The following is an 18055-nucleotide window of genomic DNA, read 5'->3' as shown; positions in this document are numbered from 1 at the left end:
AGTGGAGGTCAAGGAAAATGTCACATGATTCTGAAATTCATCCTTCTTAGCCAAGCAAGAGTAACCTTTCCTAATGATGGATCTTCTAAAGAAATACCATCAATGAAATAAAATAGGTTTGCCCAAAGTAGGCAAAATGTCATAGTTTAGAAAATCTCAAAATGTATCTAGGGAAATTTATTAATTTTAAAGACTAAGATTGCTCAGGCCTAAAGTGGGAGTATGTCAGGGAGAATGCTGGTATTAGAGGCAGGCTCAGCCTTGACTTAGACATTTGTAGCACATTTGTGAGCATGGATTGGTCACCTAACCTGTCTCTGCTTTAGTTTCTTCATCTGTAAAATAGGCATAATAAAAGCTTTTGTCTCCCAAGATTATTGTGAAAATCAAGTGAGATAATCTTTCTAAAGTACATTGTAGAACCTACGTTATATCAAAAAAAAAATTCTATAAAAGTTCTATTGAAATGAACTACAATCAGGGATCATTGTGCCCTTGACAGTGGCTCCCAAATATAAACAACACCGTGACTAAGTATCTTCATAGGACATTGTCTTTGGAACATGGGGAATACCCTTTGAATTCACGAAATGTCGCTCTAACCAAAAACAGAGTTGTCAAGCAATAAAACATACAACCAGATTTTTTTTTTTATAACATTAAGTTTAATGCAAGCATTTGTGATTACCTTTCAAATCAATTTGCTAGCCAAGCCCAGGCATTGATTTCTGAGTGTCAAAAATCCTTGTTTGAGTTTACATGAGAAGCGGTGACTTTTAGCCTTAGTCTTACATTGGAAAATCTCCAGAAGGGGAGGGGGTGAAATAGCCTGTTAGAACATGCTCCCACACATGCGCTCTCAAGTTTCCTTCATTTCCCATCGGATTTGGCTTCATCAAGGGGTCTGGACCAGGAAGTATTGCTTTTCAGGATAGAGATAACATTTAAAAAATAAAAAATAATGCAATTCCTCACCAAAGAGCAGGACCCAGAATCATATAAGTTCTGAAGGAGCGTGTGCTTTTTTTTTTCAATGTCCCTTACCTGTTTCATGTTTATTAGAAAGTGGCATGTTGCGCTATCAGTAGAAATATACATTTATATATAAAGTTTTGCATTCAAATCTCTTGATTCTTTGATATATCTATCACATATATCACATATATATCTAGACCACAAATCAGACAAATTAAAAAAAAACTCTATATAATATATCCTTATTTCAGATGCATATATATGTACATATATATTTGTAGAACAATCCACCTTTTAAATATGTTCCTGTTAAAAAATGCTATTTACACATTTTGGACAGAGGAGGCATTTGAGCTTCTGGGATGTGGCTAGGAGAGAATGAGCATCATTTGGAGTCGATGACATAGAGAAAGAGAACTCTGAAACAAGGGAATACCATGGAAAACCTCCTCCAAGAAAGTAAGGCGTATTGATGGGACTAGAACATGGAGAGAGAAACGGGAGGGCACATATTCAGTAAGACTAGACATCACATCATGGGGGTCACCATCCCTGGCCAAACACGCCGCATTTTCTATCTTTCTGAGGTTAAGCAAATCAACTTTGTCCTTCTCCTTCATTTTCATCCCTGTTGTTCTGTCATCTCCCGCCAACAGCAACTCACTGATCATCAGCACAATTTATATTGGCCATGGATCCAAAAATAGACCCCATGCACAAAGACTCTGTTTTATGTACTGGTACTTCCAAGCTAGGTGGTCAAATTCAAGGAGACCCCAACATAGCCTCATTAGTCACTGGGTTCTCTCTTTACTGAATCAATCCGTATAATCACTGAGAGAAGAGGGGTGGGAATGTACTATGGGAAGGGATGCTGGGAAACTCAAATGGCCAAGTCATCATGTGACCCAATGCTGTGGTGACCATCTGGACTCTCTGATGCCCTTCATCTGTCACAAGCCCATCGACTCTGAACTCAAAACTAGCATTTACATTGTGTTTTCTCCTGAAAACTCCAAATAGCAGCACCTTTAAGAATGGAGGGTATCAGATATACCCTGATAGGAACTCTCTTGTGAGTCTCCCAGTGTGTGTAGATGTGTGTATATGATTTTCATCTCCATGTATTTTAATAATGCTTTAACAGATTGCCTAAAAATGCATGGATCCCAATCCACCCACGACTACTTGTGTCTTCTGGAGAAATTAGTAGTTGAGGGAGTGTCCCTGAAGGCAACTGGCTGTATTAAACACAGTCTGGCACCACTAAGGACTGGATTGGCCAATGCGGAAAAAAGAAGGAAGAGTAGGAGGCCTGGAAATGACTGTCTGAATAAAGTATAGAAAGAAGAGCTAGAAAGTGAACGATATTTCCCACAAAAAGATTGTTTAACTTGGACTTAAATAATTGGGTAGGTGGGAATTTTGTGTTTGAGAGCTCATGGAAAAGTGGGTGGAGGTGGATTATCTACAATTCAATATCACTACTAGAGATGAACTCTTTTTTTTTTCTTTGTCAATATATATATTTATGACAACATTGTGTGGGCAGCAGCTGCACAGGCTCCTGACACTCCCATCACTAATCCTCAGCCATTATGTAGGAGGTCCTTCACTCTTGGTGGGCTGAGAGCTCAGGCTCCTGCACAGGAGGGCAAGGTCACCTTCATTTTCAAAACAATTTGTTGAGCTGAACGTTTATTTCAAATTATTAAGAAAAATGGGCTCTAATTTGTGTCCTTAGTATTCCTGTTCTCACTTAAACTAGCCAAAGGACAACTAATCTCTGCATCTCTGCTCAAATATACATGTCACAGAATAGATGGCATTGCAATTGGGTTGGTCTTTTTGTTGATGATTGAATTCTCTCTCTTGATTTTATCTCTTCATAATAAAAGGGATGAAATAAATCTTGTCCTGTATGTTTTTAGATATATATTTTTTTCAATTCCACTTGGTAAAATGATTCTTTTCTTTCCTTTTTGTAATTCTTTGTAAACTCTCTGAAGATCAAGCAGAGCCCCTGCTACAGAACCCATTCCCAATAAATAAAAGCTTCCTGCATGATTTTAAGGAAAATCATTCTTAATAAGTCATTTGATTACTTGATGCTGCTAAAAGCACATCTAAAGTTGTGTTGACTGGAGAAGGGCAAAGAGGAATCGGGTCAATTTTGGAGCTCTTTCCCCTGTCATTTTCCTATGAGAGCAACAGCTAGAACGTAATGTTTTACCTGCCATTTCAAAGTATTTCTCTTTAAAATGTTATTGCCAAAGTCCTACATGCATAGCCTTTGCTATTACCTTATAAGGTCTTGACCTTATTCTGCCATTCCACTTTTGGCCAAGCCTTGACGAAATAAATGGTGACGGAGCAGGGAAAAGCTGTACAGATATAGTCTAGCACAAGAGCCAGTCATGAACACTTACGAGTGGAAGCAGTTGTTTACAGCTAAGGAAAGGGTGATTACTTTTAGGGCACATGAGGACCCATCTCAAAGTCACGATTACTGTAACTCCCAGATCTTCAGTCCGCAAGTAGGGGAATTATGGGGTTTGTATTTGAAAGAATGTGTATGAGATCGTAAAGCTGTAGATTTATCTACTTCTTTGCCTGCTCCTTTCAAGAAGAGCTACCAAGGCAGCTTATATTTTCAGTCAGGATACAATAGAGAAATACTATCTCTGCAGTTCTGAGCCGGGATTTAAATTCATACACTGCCACTTATGACCTGTATGGCCTTAGAGCAGTTAAATGTCTCTACATTTCAATTATTCATCCAGGAAATGAGGAGGTTAGACCCAATAACCTCTGAGGTCCTATCTAATTCTAAATCTGTAAACCCAGGTGAGTTTCATCTTTCTGTCTCTGTCTGACTGTCTCTGTCTCCATCTCTGTCTCTCCCTCTTTCTTTGTCTCTCTTTCTTTCCCTCCCTCTCCACCTACATTTCCCCCTTTCTCACCTGGAACTGCATTAATTTAAAAAAGGACACTATAATTTGTCACAGATAAATAAATAATTCCTTTCTTCTCTAGCCACTTCCTTTCTTCCCCTCTCTATTGTTCAATCACATTTTAAGATGCTAGAATGCATAGCCTTAAAGATGTGCTTTTCTGTCCCTAAGAAATCCCTAAACTTAGTCCCGATAACACAATCCAGATTATGAAACTCCTCAGACTGTCTGTGGCATTCAGGAAAATTGATATATCTATAAGGTGTTCATGAGATAGGTACATTGCCAGCCAGATGATGGTCCAAGAAGATGAAGAGAAAGCAGAATGTTTTTCGGGCCCTAAGTCAGCTGTCAAGCACAATATTGTACTTTCCCATGCCCTAGCTGACATTAGGGATTGCCTTGTATCAACTTCAAGCAGGAAGGAAAGGAATAAAGCAGAGTTTGTCCTTAATGTATCAGGATTTATGTCCTTTCTTCAAAACTCCATTTTCTTATTTAATCCAGGATGAACAATTTTCTATGGGAGATCCATTATCTTCCACCTCAAGAGTTTCCACAACACAAGAGGTGAATATAATGACTCACTAAAATAGTTAAATTTCTAGAGGGGGATTTCCAGTGTGGCCACAAACATCTCCAAGATACCTTTAATCTAATAAGGGCGACTTTTCTAAATGACATTTTCTATAGAACTCATAACAAAGCCTTTGGGAAATGGTTTCACCTACTAAGATCTGAAAGCCTTTTTTTTTCCTGAAACGTTATTGTCGACCGAGATCATTAGACATCATTAAAGTTGTCCTTCCACCTGCAACTCTGTTCCATGATACTGCCGATGAAGAATAATCTAATATTCTCTGTTATACAAAGTCCCAGATAGAATGGTCCGAATGATGGGGGAGGGAGATAGGAGAAGAGGGAATTGAAAAGGGTCTTTCAGCAGGCATTTGGAAAGCTTTAACAGAAAACACAAACCCACACATTTTCAGGCTTCTTAAAAAGATAGGGAATTACAGAGACAGCCACAAAGAATACAACAAAAACACAAAAGCAGCCCTTCCCCCACTTGAGGGCTTTTTGTAGCAATTCAAGCAGTCTGGGGGTGGTGGGGGCACTGGAGAACCTCAGGGGTAAGGTTCAATTCTCCCAAGTCCTAGCTTTTTTTCTGGTAGCATCTTTATTAAAATTATGCAGGGTGCTACCTTTCCCCTCTCCCATAATGGAGTGAAGGGTTTGCTTAAAAATGATCGTGGAGACTAGATTCATTTACCATTTTTCTTTACACTGCGTGTTGTGTTGTGTTGTGTTGTGTTGTGTTGTGTTGTGTTGTGTGTGTGTATGTTTCTAACATTGCAACAGGCAAGATTGAGGTTGAATTCATCTTCCCCAAACACACATTTTGCCTTCCAAATCTTAGCCCCTAAGTCCTGCCTGGTGAGTGTATTGTTGTCTCCATGGGGACTGGGAAGGGATGGGGTGCCAGGGGTGGGGGAGGAAGGAAGGGGAGGAGTGTGCACAGTAGGGAAGAGTTCTCAGCTATGTAGAATCCTGATTCACCACTTTCCCTCCGTTCATCGTTGGTGTCCCGGAGCTTTTCCTGGAACGTCCTTGCTTTTCTCCGATTTCATGCAGTGATGGCTCCCTGTACATGCACACTGGAAACAGAAATATCAACGATTAGTTCTCATGGCTTTAAGGAGAGTTGACTTTTTGGCTACAATTAGCCTGTCTCTAATGTCTTCATGTCCCAACAATTCTGTAACCTTGATTTCCCAGAGCTTCCCCACTTCTTGCTTTCATCCACAGCCTTTCGAGCTGATTTGAACTACAGCCCCTGAGAGGTTTCTGATTTTTTAGAGAAGGTTTGAGTTTTTTACGATTTACACCTTATATACAGATACATGTGAATGCACACATATGAATGCATATGTAAACAGAACTGTTGGAGACTTGCAGCACAAAATTTATAGGATATTTCCAGTTATCATCTTGTTTTCCAGGCCTCAATCAGAAGCTCATCTGGGCAGAGAAAGTACCTTTTTGTTTCCACCATGCTAATCTTTGATTAGTGAAAGGAAATAGGACATTATTATGTCTACTGGAAGTGTTTATTGTCTAGGCTTACTGCACCAGAATGATAAAGAGGCTAGAAAGGAAAACAGACAAAAATAAAAGGAAGGAGAAGCAGTGACCCTCCCTCCCCTCTATGTCCTTTATCTGAAGCCCATTGATCTCTGGAGTCATCCATGCTGGTCCTGAAGGCAAGACCCTATTCTTGATGCAACCCTCTGGGTCCAATCTGAGCAACTGCTCGTGTGGTTTGTGTCTGTCCCGACACATCTGCACTGCCCTGCTGTTCTCTGGCTATTCAGCCAGCTGGTGATATGTAAGCACGCTTAAAGCTGCAGCATTACTAATAATGACACCATTCCCCTCTCAAGCAGAGCACTCTGCAGAGCCGGATCTCCAAGCATTTATCTAGCACTGGGCATGGAAATATAGGTACCAGCAGTTTATATAGGACTTAGGTCAAGTACTCGATCTCTTGCATAAATCTGAGACAAGAGCCACAGACCAAATGTTCTGATGATCTTCATGGAAATTATGACAGCTAGATGGCCCTTAAGTCAGGATGACCTAAGTTCAAATTTGGCCTCAGACACTTAATACTTCCTAGCTGTGTGACCATGGATAAGTCACTTAACCCCAATTGCCTCAGAAAAAAAACAAAAAACAAACAAACAAGCAAACAAAAAAAAATGAGACTATAATGTTCTTTTTCTCTAAATTATAATGATTCTCTGGGAGCAGATTTCTTGGGGAGCTTCTGGAAGCAGCCTTAGTTAATGGCTAAATTAGATTTAATCATTGTCTCCTCAATTCCACTCAGTACCTTGTCTCAAGTTCTGGCCCATAACATCTCCTTGTAGGGTCAGATCAATCATACTGAACCAAGCTAAATTAGATAATTATTGTCTCTCTTCATTCCAGTGACTTAGCACCTTGTAAGAATCCTAACAGATAATATAATTATAAGCACTTTGGGCTAAATCTTGACTCCTATTTCCAAGTGTCAGGTACTTAAAAATATATATTTTGTCTTGGACCACAAAAGAAAAGTGATATGTGCTTTATGCTGATAACGTGTTTTCTCACGGTCCAGGATAGTCTAAAAGTACATATGGCCAGAAAGCTCCACATAACCAAAACGAGGCTAGGAAAGATGTGTGTTGGATGGGAGATAGGTATAGCCTAGCACCAATTTTAAAAAGTCCCAATTCTTTAAAAACCATGCTGACCAGATTTTCCCGACATAGTAAGTATATTTATTTCATCTAAGTGAAACAGCAAAAAGAACATAGGTGCTTCAATTGTGCTTCTGACATTTTAGCGTAGAGTACATTCTCATTTGTGTTTCTGACTTTTGGGAGTAATTGATTTCTGCCAACTAGTTGGTCTCATTCCATTCTCATTCCAGATAGCTTGCCAGCCTGCCCCAGTATTCTTCTCCACAGATGGGTCTCACTGTGATTTGCAATGATCCAGTTTTCTCCAAATGTCATCTATTTGGAACGAGGTGTTGATTATTAAACTACTATTGAGTGAGAATGTGTAGGCATCTCGTGGAAATCGGCATTCACTGATTTAAGAAGCAATAATTAAGTGCTTATTATATGCTACAGAAAATGAAAGCACTGAGGACATGAAGACAGAAGAAAAAAATCAAAGTCCTTGTCATTAGAGAGGTTACATTAAGGAGGAAGAAATATGCACAAAAGTCAATACAAAAGAGAGACAAAGGGAGGCCAGAGGAATTTCTGGGCAGGTGAGCTCAAGTAACTGGGGAGATTAAAATTGATCTTCTTCTGTGAGTTGAAAATAAAATAAATTTTAAAAAAGAAATATTTTTAAATTACTGATATTAATGCATGAATTAGCAACTCCTTAGTCCAGCAGGCTTTTCTTCAGCATTATCAATAAGCAAGCCCCTGGGGATCCAAAGACAAAGATGAAAGAATCCTTGCTCTCAAGGGTAAAAAGGATTTTGTGGAGAATGTCATATTTGAGATGATGGTTGAAAGAAACAAGGGATCCTAAGGGGTAAATGCGAGTACTGACTGAGGGTGGTCTTGACCTGATGAACAGCCTTAGACTATGATGAGAGATCCAATGTCTTGTATGTAGAAGAACAAAATGGCCAGCTGGTCTCTTCCCTAGAAGGATGAAGGAGGATGCTGCCCAATAAAACTAGAAAGGTCAGATAATTCAGCTGGTGAAGTCGGGGTCTAACTAATGATACAACAGAAAGGTGTCTGCTAGAAAATGTAAGCTTTCAAATGCCAGGTAGAGGAGTTTGCATTTGAACCTAGAAGGGATAGGGAGAAACTACAGTTTAGTGATTAGGAAAATATCAAAATCAGATGTATTATTGTTGTTTTGTGTTTTTGTGTTGTTGTGGTTGCTGTTGCTGGTTTTTTTTTTAATTATCCTGGTAATCATTTGGAGGATGGATTAGAATGGAGAGAGAATCAAGGTGAGAAAAATAATTAAAAGCCCATAGTCTAAGCCAGAGACAAGTAGATAGCCATGTGAGGAAAGAAAAGATTCAAGATGTTTCTGGGATAAAAAAAAATAACAGAATTTTCTTATTAGATACCCTGAGATCGGGAAGGGGGAACATTGAATACGACAAGGATGCTGTAAGTCCAAGTGACTAGAAGGTCACTGGGATCCTTGACAGAAAGTGAGATGTTCAGAAGAGAACTGGGATTTGAGGAAAAGAAAATCTGATCTGTTTTGTATAGATGGAACCCGAGATGCTTAGGGGACTTTTAGGTCAAAATGACCAGAACATGAATGTGGTAAGTGGGCCGTTGGTATAATTCTGAGCAAAGACATTTGAATGGAGGCAGGTGAAAGAGAGAATGGCAATGTTCTCTCCTAAGAGCATCCTCAAGAAGGAGCTTGCAGTCCATTCAAGAAGTCTCACAACCTGATTTTGGTATCTTTGTTTTCCTATACAGATGAAGTCTCCTCATCTATTCAGCATAATTTAGTTATACCAAAGTTATTGAGATTTTTTTCCCTTCTCCTTGCTGGGCAACATGGGGTGTAACTTCTGTTAAGGGCACTGCCAGCACTATGGGAAGATATCTCCGCATACCTGTCAGTATACTTGAAATATCACCTACCTGCCTAGCCAAGTTCTGGAGGCCCCACCGAGTGCATAAGCACAGGGAAGGGATGCTGGCGGTCCCTGCCCCCAGACTAATCTCATCTTTCCATTACTTCCCTTGGATGTCACAGGAGAAAATAATTTCCTAGCATAAGGCAGGGGAAAAGATACATGCCAGTCAGTTGTATACAACTGGATAATGTCACTGTTCAGACAGAGTAGATCTGAACCAATACCAAATGACTCCTTGGCCAGGGTAGTATACTGGACCACGTAATGGATTGGAGTCAAAGAACCTGTATTCCAATCTCAGTCTGATTGCCTATGACCACAGATCAGTGAAGCTTTTTAGACCTCAGTTTTCTCATCTATAAAATGAAGGGGTTCTCCAAAGAAGAAATATGGGGAAAAAACATCATTTTTAAAGTGCTAGTTGTTTTTGTGAATTTTTTTTCCTTTCAAAAACAAAAAGCTTTATTATAAGAAATAGATCCCTGGGATTAATTATGGGTAAATATAGATAAAAAACAAGCTATCCATGTAGTTCCATTTTTGTATTGTTTTAATAATTATATTACTAGATGAGCACTGAGGTCCTTTCTAGCTCTAAAACAATGACAAGATCACATAGGAGGTGCTTAATAAGTACTTGCTGATTTTTTTAAAAGAAAGATGAATGAGTCAATCCAACAGAATGGACTGCTCCCAAGGAAACTTGAGAGTTATGATTCCCCATTTATTGTAGTGGTGCCCAAATCACCAATCATTTTGACTGCTGTTGGTACTGAGGCTATGAAGCCACAGAGCGGCATAGTGTTTTGTTTTGTTTTTTCCTTTTTAGATTTAAAAAGTCTTTGTTTCATTCTATTAACTCTTTCACTACCATAAAAAGTAAAACAGTTTTTACCCCAGAGTGAACATTTATTTTTACTCAAAATAAATTATCTTGATATTTCTAAAGAATATTTTATCCATTGTCTGTCGCAGGATAAGACATGGTATTCAAAGTTCATTGCAAAAAGAAAGCTATGGATGGCAATAATGAAAGATATTAACATGAAAAATAGGCTTTAAAATGTGCTTAGGCTGCTAATCTTCTCTGAATCTTTTGTGAATATTTTGAAGAGAATTAAAATGTCAGGATTCAGCCTCCATCCCTGACACCTCTGATTGGAAGCTGCTTGCCCATTTCTGAATCTTATTTTTCAAAAAGAACAAAAAAAGTTAATTTAAGCATATGAAGTGACTTGAAAACCATTATGAATTGTTAGATCAATTTTTAGTCTATTGTTTCAAACTGTGAAGTTTCATGAAAAGAGAACTAACTCTGTGCAAAGAGAGAGCAGAGGATTCAGCAGACCTCATTGCTGATCTCAACATTAGTCTTACCCACCTACTGTCCTTCTGCCTTGGCTCAGGCTGATCAACTGCCCTGACTGCACACCTTCCTCTCAGTCACTTTCTTTCAAAACTCAGGATTGGTTCCATTTTCTTACAGGAATCCTTGTCATTTATCTTAAAGTCAGATGTTACTTTTAATTTATCTTTGTATAGACAGTATTGTGAAAAGCACAATTGCTTAACAAATGTTTGTTATCAATAACTACCTCAATGTAAATAAAAACAGCAATACTAGGAAGTTAAATTTGACTAACTAAAAAAAAATGGTGCTAGAGTAAAGCTCACGTGAATGGCCTCCCTCTCGTGAGAAGAGTGATGGGGGACTGCTGGGGCAGAATGTTGCTCTGGTTTGATTTGTATTTGGTCATTGTGCTGGCTATAGCACTTTAGAAACAACATGGTTAAGGAAATAATGACTTCAATTGGATCAGCTCTGAAATGTTGATCAATTGTTTGATAAATATGAATCACCTTCATTTTGGTCTCATCTTATACAGAGAGGTAATCCAAATCACATAATTACATATAATTAAGTCCATGTACATGTATATAAAATCGGGCTATGTGGTATAGCTTGTGACCAGAGTCCTAAGCAAAATGCTGAAAGTAGTTATTTTGTCATTTCTCCTTCACTTAAAGAACCTCCTTCTGCCCCCCCCCCATTTTCTGTTTCCAATTATTCAGTAGCCTCCTTTCTACTTATGGGTTGGACTACATGGCAAATATTTTCCCTTCTGACTAATAGTCTATGATTCTGTGAAAAGATTGTAAAATTTTTAAAGATACTCTTTCTTTTTTCCTCCTAACCCCCAAATCAAATATGAAGTATTTATAAAATGGTGGTTGAAGCAGAATAGATAGGAGCCCCTCTTTCCCTTCTGCTTTCCCCCCAACATAGCCCTCTCATTCCAAAATTAAAGCATCCTTCCATAAAATACTAATCTTGTTGCTGATCATGCAGATAAATGACTCATCCATGGCTCTCACCTTTATAACCAGCATAGCCCCAGGCCTTCATGGACTAATCTAGACAACCAGACAGAAAAAAGTACCTGCCATCCATCCTATCTATTCCCAACCCTCAGTTCCCTGTCTTTTTTCAGTGATTGATTATCTTATCAACATTGCCATTGATTGTGTGAAAGACTTGACCAACTATTGGCCTGTAGCTCCACTCAGATTTAGAGTCATGGATTCCTTGGATCCTTAAATCCATCCTTGGCATCCCTATTCTCCTGGTGTCTTTACCCCACTTTTCTCTGTTCTTTTATTATATACTCTGGAATCTATATTCTATTGTTTAAGGACTGCCTTTTATAGTAGACATCCATTTTTCCTAGAAATTTTTATCTAGAGATGACATATTTTTCTATATACATAAACAGAGTTAACTCCCTGTATATCTATCTCTAGATATATATGTATCTATATTGTATATATATATATATACATATATATATATAGATAATATATGTATTTATGTATGTGTATATATGTATATATACATATATGTGTATATATGTATATATACATATATGTGTATGTATACATATATAATATTCATCTTCTTTGTGAATGCTATTTTTCTCCAAAAAAATCATTTCTTTAGCCAAAAAATTTTGCTTTTCTTTCCTTTGTATCCCTAGTAACTGGCAAATAGGAAATGGTTAAAATATTTAACTGAATTAAGCTGAATTAAATGTTTCAATCCTACTTTGAGTTCAAGTACACAGGACCTTGATCATTTGATTAAAATCACCCTATTAAAGTATAAATGAGCTTAACTTCATTAATCTTAAACCTTTCTGAGCCTATTTCTTCATACTTAAAGCAAGGTAATTATTTTTTTTTATATTATCTATCTCATAGGTTGTTGTAGAAAACAAAAGGCACTATATCATTCTTCAAATGTCATTTTGATATGAGCTATTAGTTTTATGATCTCAGGGGCTCATTTTTGACATGGTAGAGTTCTCTGGGTCAGAGCAAGAGACCTAAACTTTTCAAAAACATTCATTGGGAGCTAAAGAATCCCTCTTCTTGCCATGCGCTGACTAGTTCACAAAACATCATTAAGTGATTGGGGGCTTTCATAGTTGGGGGGAGGTGAAGGATGTAAGATATAGGAATCAGATATTGCATATCATAACTATGATGCCAGAGAAGATTGGGGAAGACATGGGTCAGGTATTTTGATTTTTGCCAATTTGACATTTACAAAATGGGGTTAATGATGTCAGTGTTTCTTTTCAAATCTTGAAATGACTCCAAAGAACCTGACATTTTGTTGTAGAATTCATGCCTGGAAGTCAAAGAATTACTGCTCATTCAGAGATTATGAAAATAAATTAATCTTTCTAGGCCTTGAACAACTATGGCAAGGTGAAGGAGAAGACTAGTTAATTATTGCCAAAAGAAACTTAGAGATTTTTGATTCAGCAACAGATAGAAGGAGCTGGACAGGGTTTTTTTTTTTGTTTTTTGTTTTTTTTATAATTTGATGATTTAATTATTGCCATTATCTGAAGTATTAAAAGCTATTAGGAAATTTGAAAGGATATGTTTTGGAAATTCCTCCTCCCAGCTAACAAGCCATGAGTTTTCTCAATAACATCAGCCAGTAGATATGGGAAAATGTCCCATGAATTTCTTGAAGACTTAGGAGTTCAAGCACAAAATGATCTCCACTCTTTATTTGGGAACCTGGCAGAAGTACTATTTGTGAGGAAGAAGATAAACAAGACTGAATGAGAGATACATTTCCGAGGCAGGTTTCTATTTAACACTCAAATCAGAAATAAAAAACCAGATCCTTGGAGTGAAGAGAAAATCATTAATAGGTATATATATATATATATATATATATATATATATATATATATATATATATATATATATATATATATATATATATATATATATACATATATATATATATATATATATATATATATATATATATATATATACAGAGAGAGAGAGAGAGAGAGAGAGAGAGAGAGAGAGAGATGTAGATGTGTATGGATGTATCGATACACATTGATATGTATATGATACACATACATGCATGTATATATATATGGGTATATATTTATAATACATATACATAGATATAGATATATACATACATATTCACTGGATGCCAAAAAGATAGAAAAAGAAATTGAACCTACTGTTCTCTTGTTAGGTCAGTCTCCTTGCATCTATGGATTGTACCCATTGCCTACCATGCCCATCCCTGACTCTATGTCTTTGTGAGTTTTCACTAAATATGTCTTTGTTCTGTTTCCTTCCTGTCATAGCAGAAGACCCTGTAGACGTTATGTGATGCACATTACACATTTTACAAATAGGATTCTGGGTTCAAAAGAAGAAAAAAAAAAAGATCCCAAGGTTAATGATGGATTATTGTTGCATGTCAAAACTGAGTCCCAATGGAAGGAATAACATATATCCATCTACAAAATAATAAGCATTTCATAACATATATGATCATTTTGAGGGCAGCTTGGGGTGATCAGGAAAGGCTTAGTGCAGGATGGCGCTGAACTTTGAAGAAAGCTAGAGATTCTAATAGATGGCTGCAAGGATAAGATGCATTTCAGGCAAAGAAGGTTATCTTCTTTATATCTTCTGATCTATGATCAGCCCTGCTCTTAAAAAGCAGCATTATGATAGCTGTTTCAAGAGTGAGCTAGAGAGGCAAAATCCTTCAAGCAGAGATATCAATTAAGAGGCTATTTCAATAGTTCAGACAAAAATGATGCCCTGAATCAAGATGATTGCCATGTTAAGGAAGAAAAAGAGATCGATCAGATCTATTTTTGTGAAGGTGGAATCACCAAGATTTAACTATGGCTTAGCTAAAGGAGACAAGGGGAATCTCCATTTCTTCATCTTCTGCCTAGCATGTGCACTCAGCACCTAGTGTGAAGCACATTGAACCTGGCTCCTCTGATTTCATTTTACTTTTACCTTTTCTTTTTTCTTTTTTTTTTCTTTTGTTTTGTTTTGTTTTTTGGCTCTTTTTTATTATAGCTTTTTATTTACAAAATATATGCATGGGTAATTTTTCAGCATTGAAAATTGCCAAACCTTTGTTCCAATTTTTCCCCTCCTTCCCCCCACCCCCTCCCCCAGATGGCAGGTAGACCAATACATGTTAAATATGTTAAAGTATATGTTAAATACAATATATGTATACATGTCCATATAGTTATTTTGCTGCACAAAAGAATCAGATTTTGAAATACTGTGCAATTAACCTGTGAGGGAAATAAAAAATGCAGACAGACAGAAATAGAGGGACTGGAGATGCTCTGTAGTGGTTCATAGTCATCTCCCAGAGTTCTTTCGCTGGGTGTAGCTGGTTCAATTCATTACTGTTCTATTAGAGGTGATTAGTTTCATCTCATTGTTGAAGAGGGCCAAGTCCACCAGAATACTTTTGTCTTTTTTTTTCCCCATCCCCTCCCCCATTTTCCCCACTTGTGGACCACCTTGTATATATCTTCTTAAATCTGAATACTTTTTAATCCTTTAAATCTTTGAAAGTTTGGATTTCTCTCAGTGGAAGAAAAAACAAAACAAAACACAGCAACAGAATATCAGTTCAACAGCATCAGCACAGACTGACTAAAGAGGGAAATAGAAGGCAAGGAAGGTGGAAGAGAAGAGGAGGAAATGGGTGGTGCTCTTTGACAGAAAACATTTCGGAGCTGTGCCTAATGCTAGTGAGGGAGGTCATCACTAAGATAGCTTGAAATGGGGGGGAGTAATAAGAACTACCCCTTGCATTGTTTTGAAAGATTACTGGGGGGAGGTGAGGAATAAGTAGAGGTTGGAGTTGAATGCAGATGGCAATGATCTCCAATATAAAGTCATCCTTCTGTCTACAGAAATTCTCTAATTATTATCTCAATGGTGTCAAAGAGAGAATGAAAGGGAGAGAAGTGGTGGTCTGGGTGATCATTAACCTGTCGGGATATATGAGTCAGAGAGAATGTTCTTAGCTCCAAGGCTATACTTGGGAGAACCTTGACATTCAAAATGTCAGCTCCCACAAACTGGGGAAAAGGTCTGGTTTGCTTGGCCTGGTGTCACAAATACCCTGACTCACTTCACCATGGTATGGTACACACTTTTGGAATTGGAAAATCTTTGTGCAATGTAATTAACCAATAGTAATGTGCTCAGAGAGGTGGCGGTTACAGTGAGAGTGGGATGTATTGTGTGTGTGTGTGTGTGTGTGTGTGTGTGTGTGTGTGTGTGCTTGTATTTAGGTCTAGGAACATTTCTACATCTTAAACAAGAATGAATTGTTACAATTAAATTATTTCTTTCTTCTTATATGTACACATTTTTAAGCTTTTAAAATCTGTTTGGAAGAATATTGTCTCAAGAACTTTCACCATTGTGTACTTTAGAGCTGAATCTATTTTCCTCCCCTACAAAACTGTCATTCTACGTTGAGTTAAATTACTCCTGAAACTTCTTTTCTTTCAGAGAAGCTTTCTTGATTTGAGGAGAGATAAGCTGACAGTTTTCCTTTCCTCCTAATTACTTCAATTCCTGATAAGCTTGAAGTTTAAAATACACAAATGTATAAATATATAGACATTTTATAGAGATGTCTATAGTTATGAAGAGATTGATATACATATAATAGATTTAAACACAACATATATATATATGTTGTGTTTAAATATATATATATATATATATATGTTGTGTTTAAAAAAATATATATATATATACAGAGATAGGTAGAGATGATCATATAAAGCACTTTGTAACTCTTAAGGAATTATATAAATATTGACTACTATTAATATTATGGCTATCATCACTAGCTATTCCTGTAATAGAGAAAGATTACTGTGGTAGTTAGAAAGAGGATACACTGGAAAAGTAAAATACTTTAGATAGAGATATCAATTAGGAAACTATTCCAATAGTTCAGACAAATATACAATTTGATGAAAGAGTTAATGAATAAATGCTCTACCTTGGGGTGGATCTTGTCACCATATTTGAAACTCTGAAGTGAGTTCACTTTCCTCTTTTGAAAAACAAAATATTCCCAAGAGACTTTGCTCTTTGAGATGGAGTTGAACCTCACCATTTTCCTCTACTATATAATAAGCATATTGATCTTTATGCTTCCTTGGTCTTTTATTAGAGACCTGGTCTCCGCTCCTTTGTTCAATGCACCCAATTCTAAATGGTAAAATAAAGTATGCAAACTCCTCTTGGTTATAGCCATGTCTATTTGCCATTTCATTCCTAAATGTAAATAAAGAGATTCTCTGCTAAATAGTTTTGCTAATGAATTCCTTGCATAGCATATTTACCAAATAAGAGAGAATGTATTCTTAACTAAGGGAGAGAAAATGCAAAACAAAACAAAAAAAATAAGCATTTCCCCAAAGTCTGAGTCACCTCTGCTCCCATGGAGCATACAATCTGTCTGGTGAGATAAGCAGTTTTAGAGTTGAATCTTTCAGTTTACAATATACACCCAAATCCAGAATGCTTTTCTTGGTACCCTAATTGCTCTGTCACTCTGTCAGTTAAGTTGTCTAGCTCCTTTTCTATTTTACTGATGATATCTCACTTTTCTTCTAAAAAGTAAAGAAGTACTTCCCTTTCCTTATAGAAAAAAAAAAGGCTCTGGAAATACATCAAGAAGGTGCCCATTTCTCCAGCAATTCACTTTGGTTTCTAAATATCTGGCATTTCTATTGTAAGAATGTTTTCACTTTGTAGCTATATTGTATTGTTCAAAAGACTGAGATGGAAAATTACCCTGAAAGTAAGTAAAAAAATAAAGTTTAGTTGGAAAGAAGTAGGAGAAAGAGGAAGAGGAGGAGGAGAAGGAAGAGGAGGAAGAGGAGGAGAAAAAGGAAGAGGAGGAAGAGGAGGAGGAGAAAAAGGAGGAGGAGAAAAAGGAGGAGGAGGAGGAGGAGAAGAGGAGGAGGAGGAGAAGAGGAAGAGGAGGAGAAGAGGAAGGGAGGAGAAGAGGAAGAGGAGGAGAAGAGGAAGAGGAGGAAAAGAGGAAGAGGAAAAGAAGGAGGAGGAAAAGAAGAGAAGGAGAGGGACAAAGAGAATTGTCATGATAATAACAACAATGATGGTGATGATGATATGGGTTTTTCCCTCCATGTAGCAGTACATCCTCTAAGTGATAAAGATTGTATTCAAACTGTTGATTAGCACAAAATTTAGCAGGGTATATATAAACACATTTATATATTGTATATGTGTATATAGTACATTTCAATGAAATGGCAAGTAAAACATGGTTGTAAGAAAAAGGAGAAGCAATGGGATAAGCAGAAGAACAAAGAAGTGACATGGTATAAGGCAATCTCATTCATTGGCATTCAAATTTCTGTAAACTCTGTCTTGTGTGATCAGATTCTTGATCACAGTTGGATCTTACAACAGTTTCTTAAACTAATCAGATCTAATTTCAAAGCCAAAGATAAAGTTACAACTTTTAGCTTAATATCACCTTGATAATTTCAGATTACAAAAATCCAAT

General features: G+C 37.1%; 1 protein-coding gene across 1 annotated transcript in view; it reads right to left on the bottom strand.

Moving 5' to 3' along the window:
- Positions 1-2944: 2944 nt before the first annotated feature.
- FGF12 (fibroblast growth factor 12) overlaps positions 2945-18055 on the bottom strand; it is a 212827-nt gene continuing 197716 nt past the window's right edge. The window contains 1 exon segment of the mRNA XM_074297863.1: positions 2945-5587. Within this exon segment, the coding sequence (XP_074153964.1) occupies positions 5469-5587 (119 nt within the window). The 3' untranslated portion in view covers positions 2945-5468.

This window comes from Sminthopsis crassicaudata, chromosome 3 (assembly GCF_048593235.1).
Source record: "Sminthopsis crassicaudata isolate SCR6 chromosome 3, ASM4859323v1, whole genome shotgun sequence".
NCBI lineage: Eukaryota > Metazoa > Chordata > Mammalia > Dasyuromorphia > Dasyuridae > Sminthopsis > Sminthopsis crassicaudata.
Note: the sequence above shows the minus strand (reverse complement) of the source record. Positions and strands in the feature narration are given on the sequence as shown.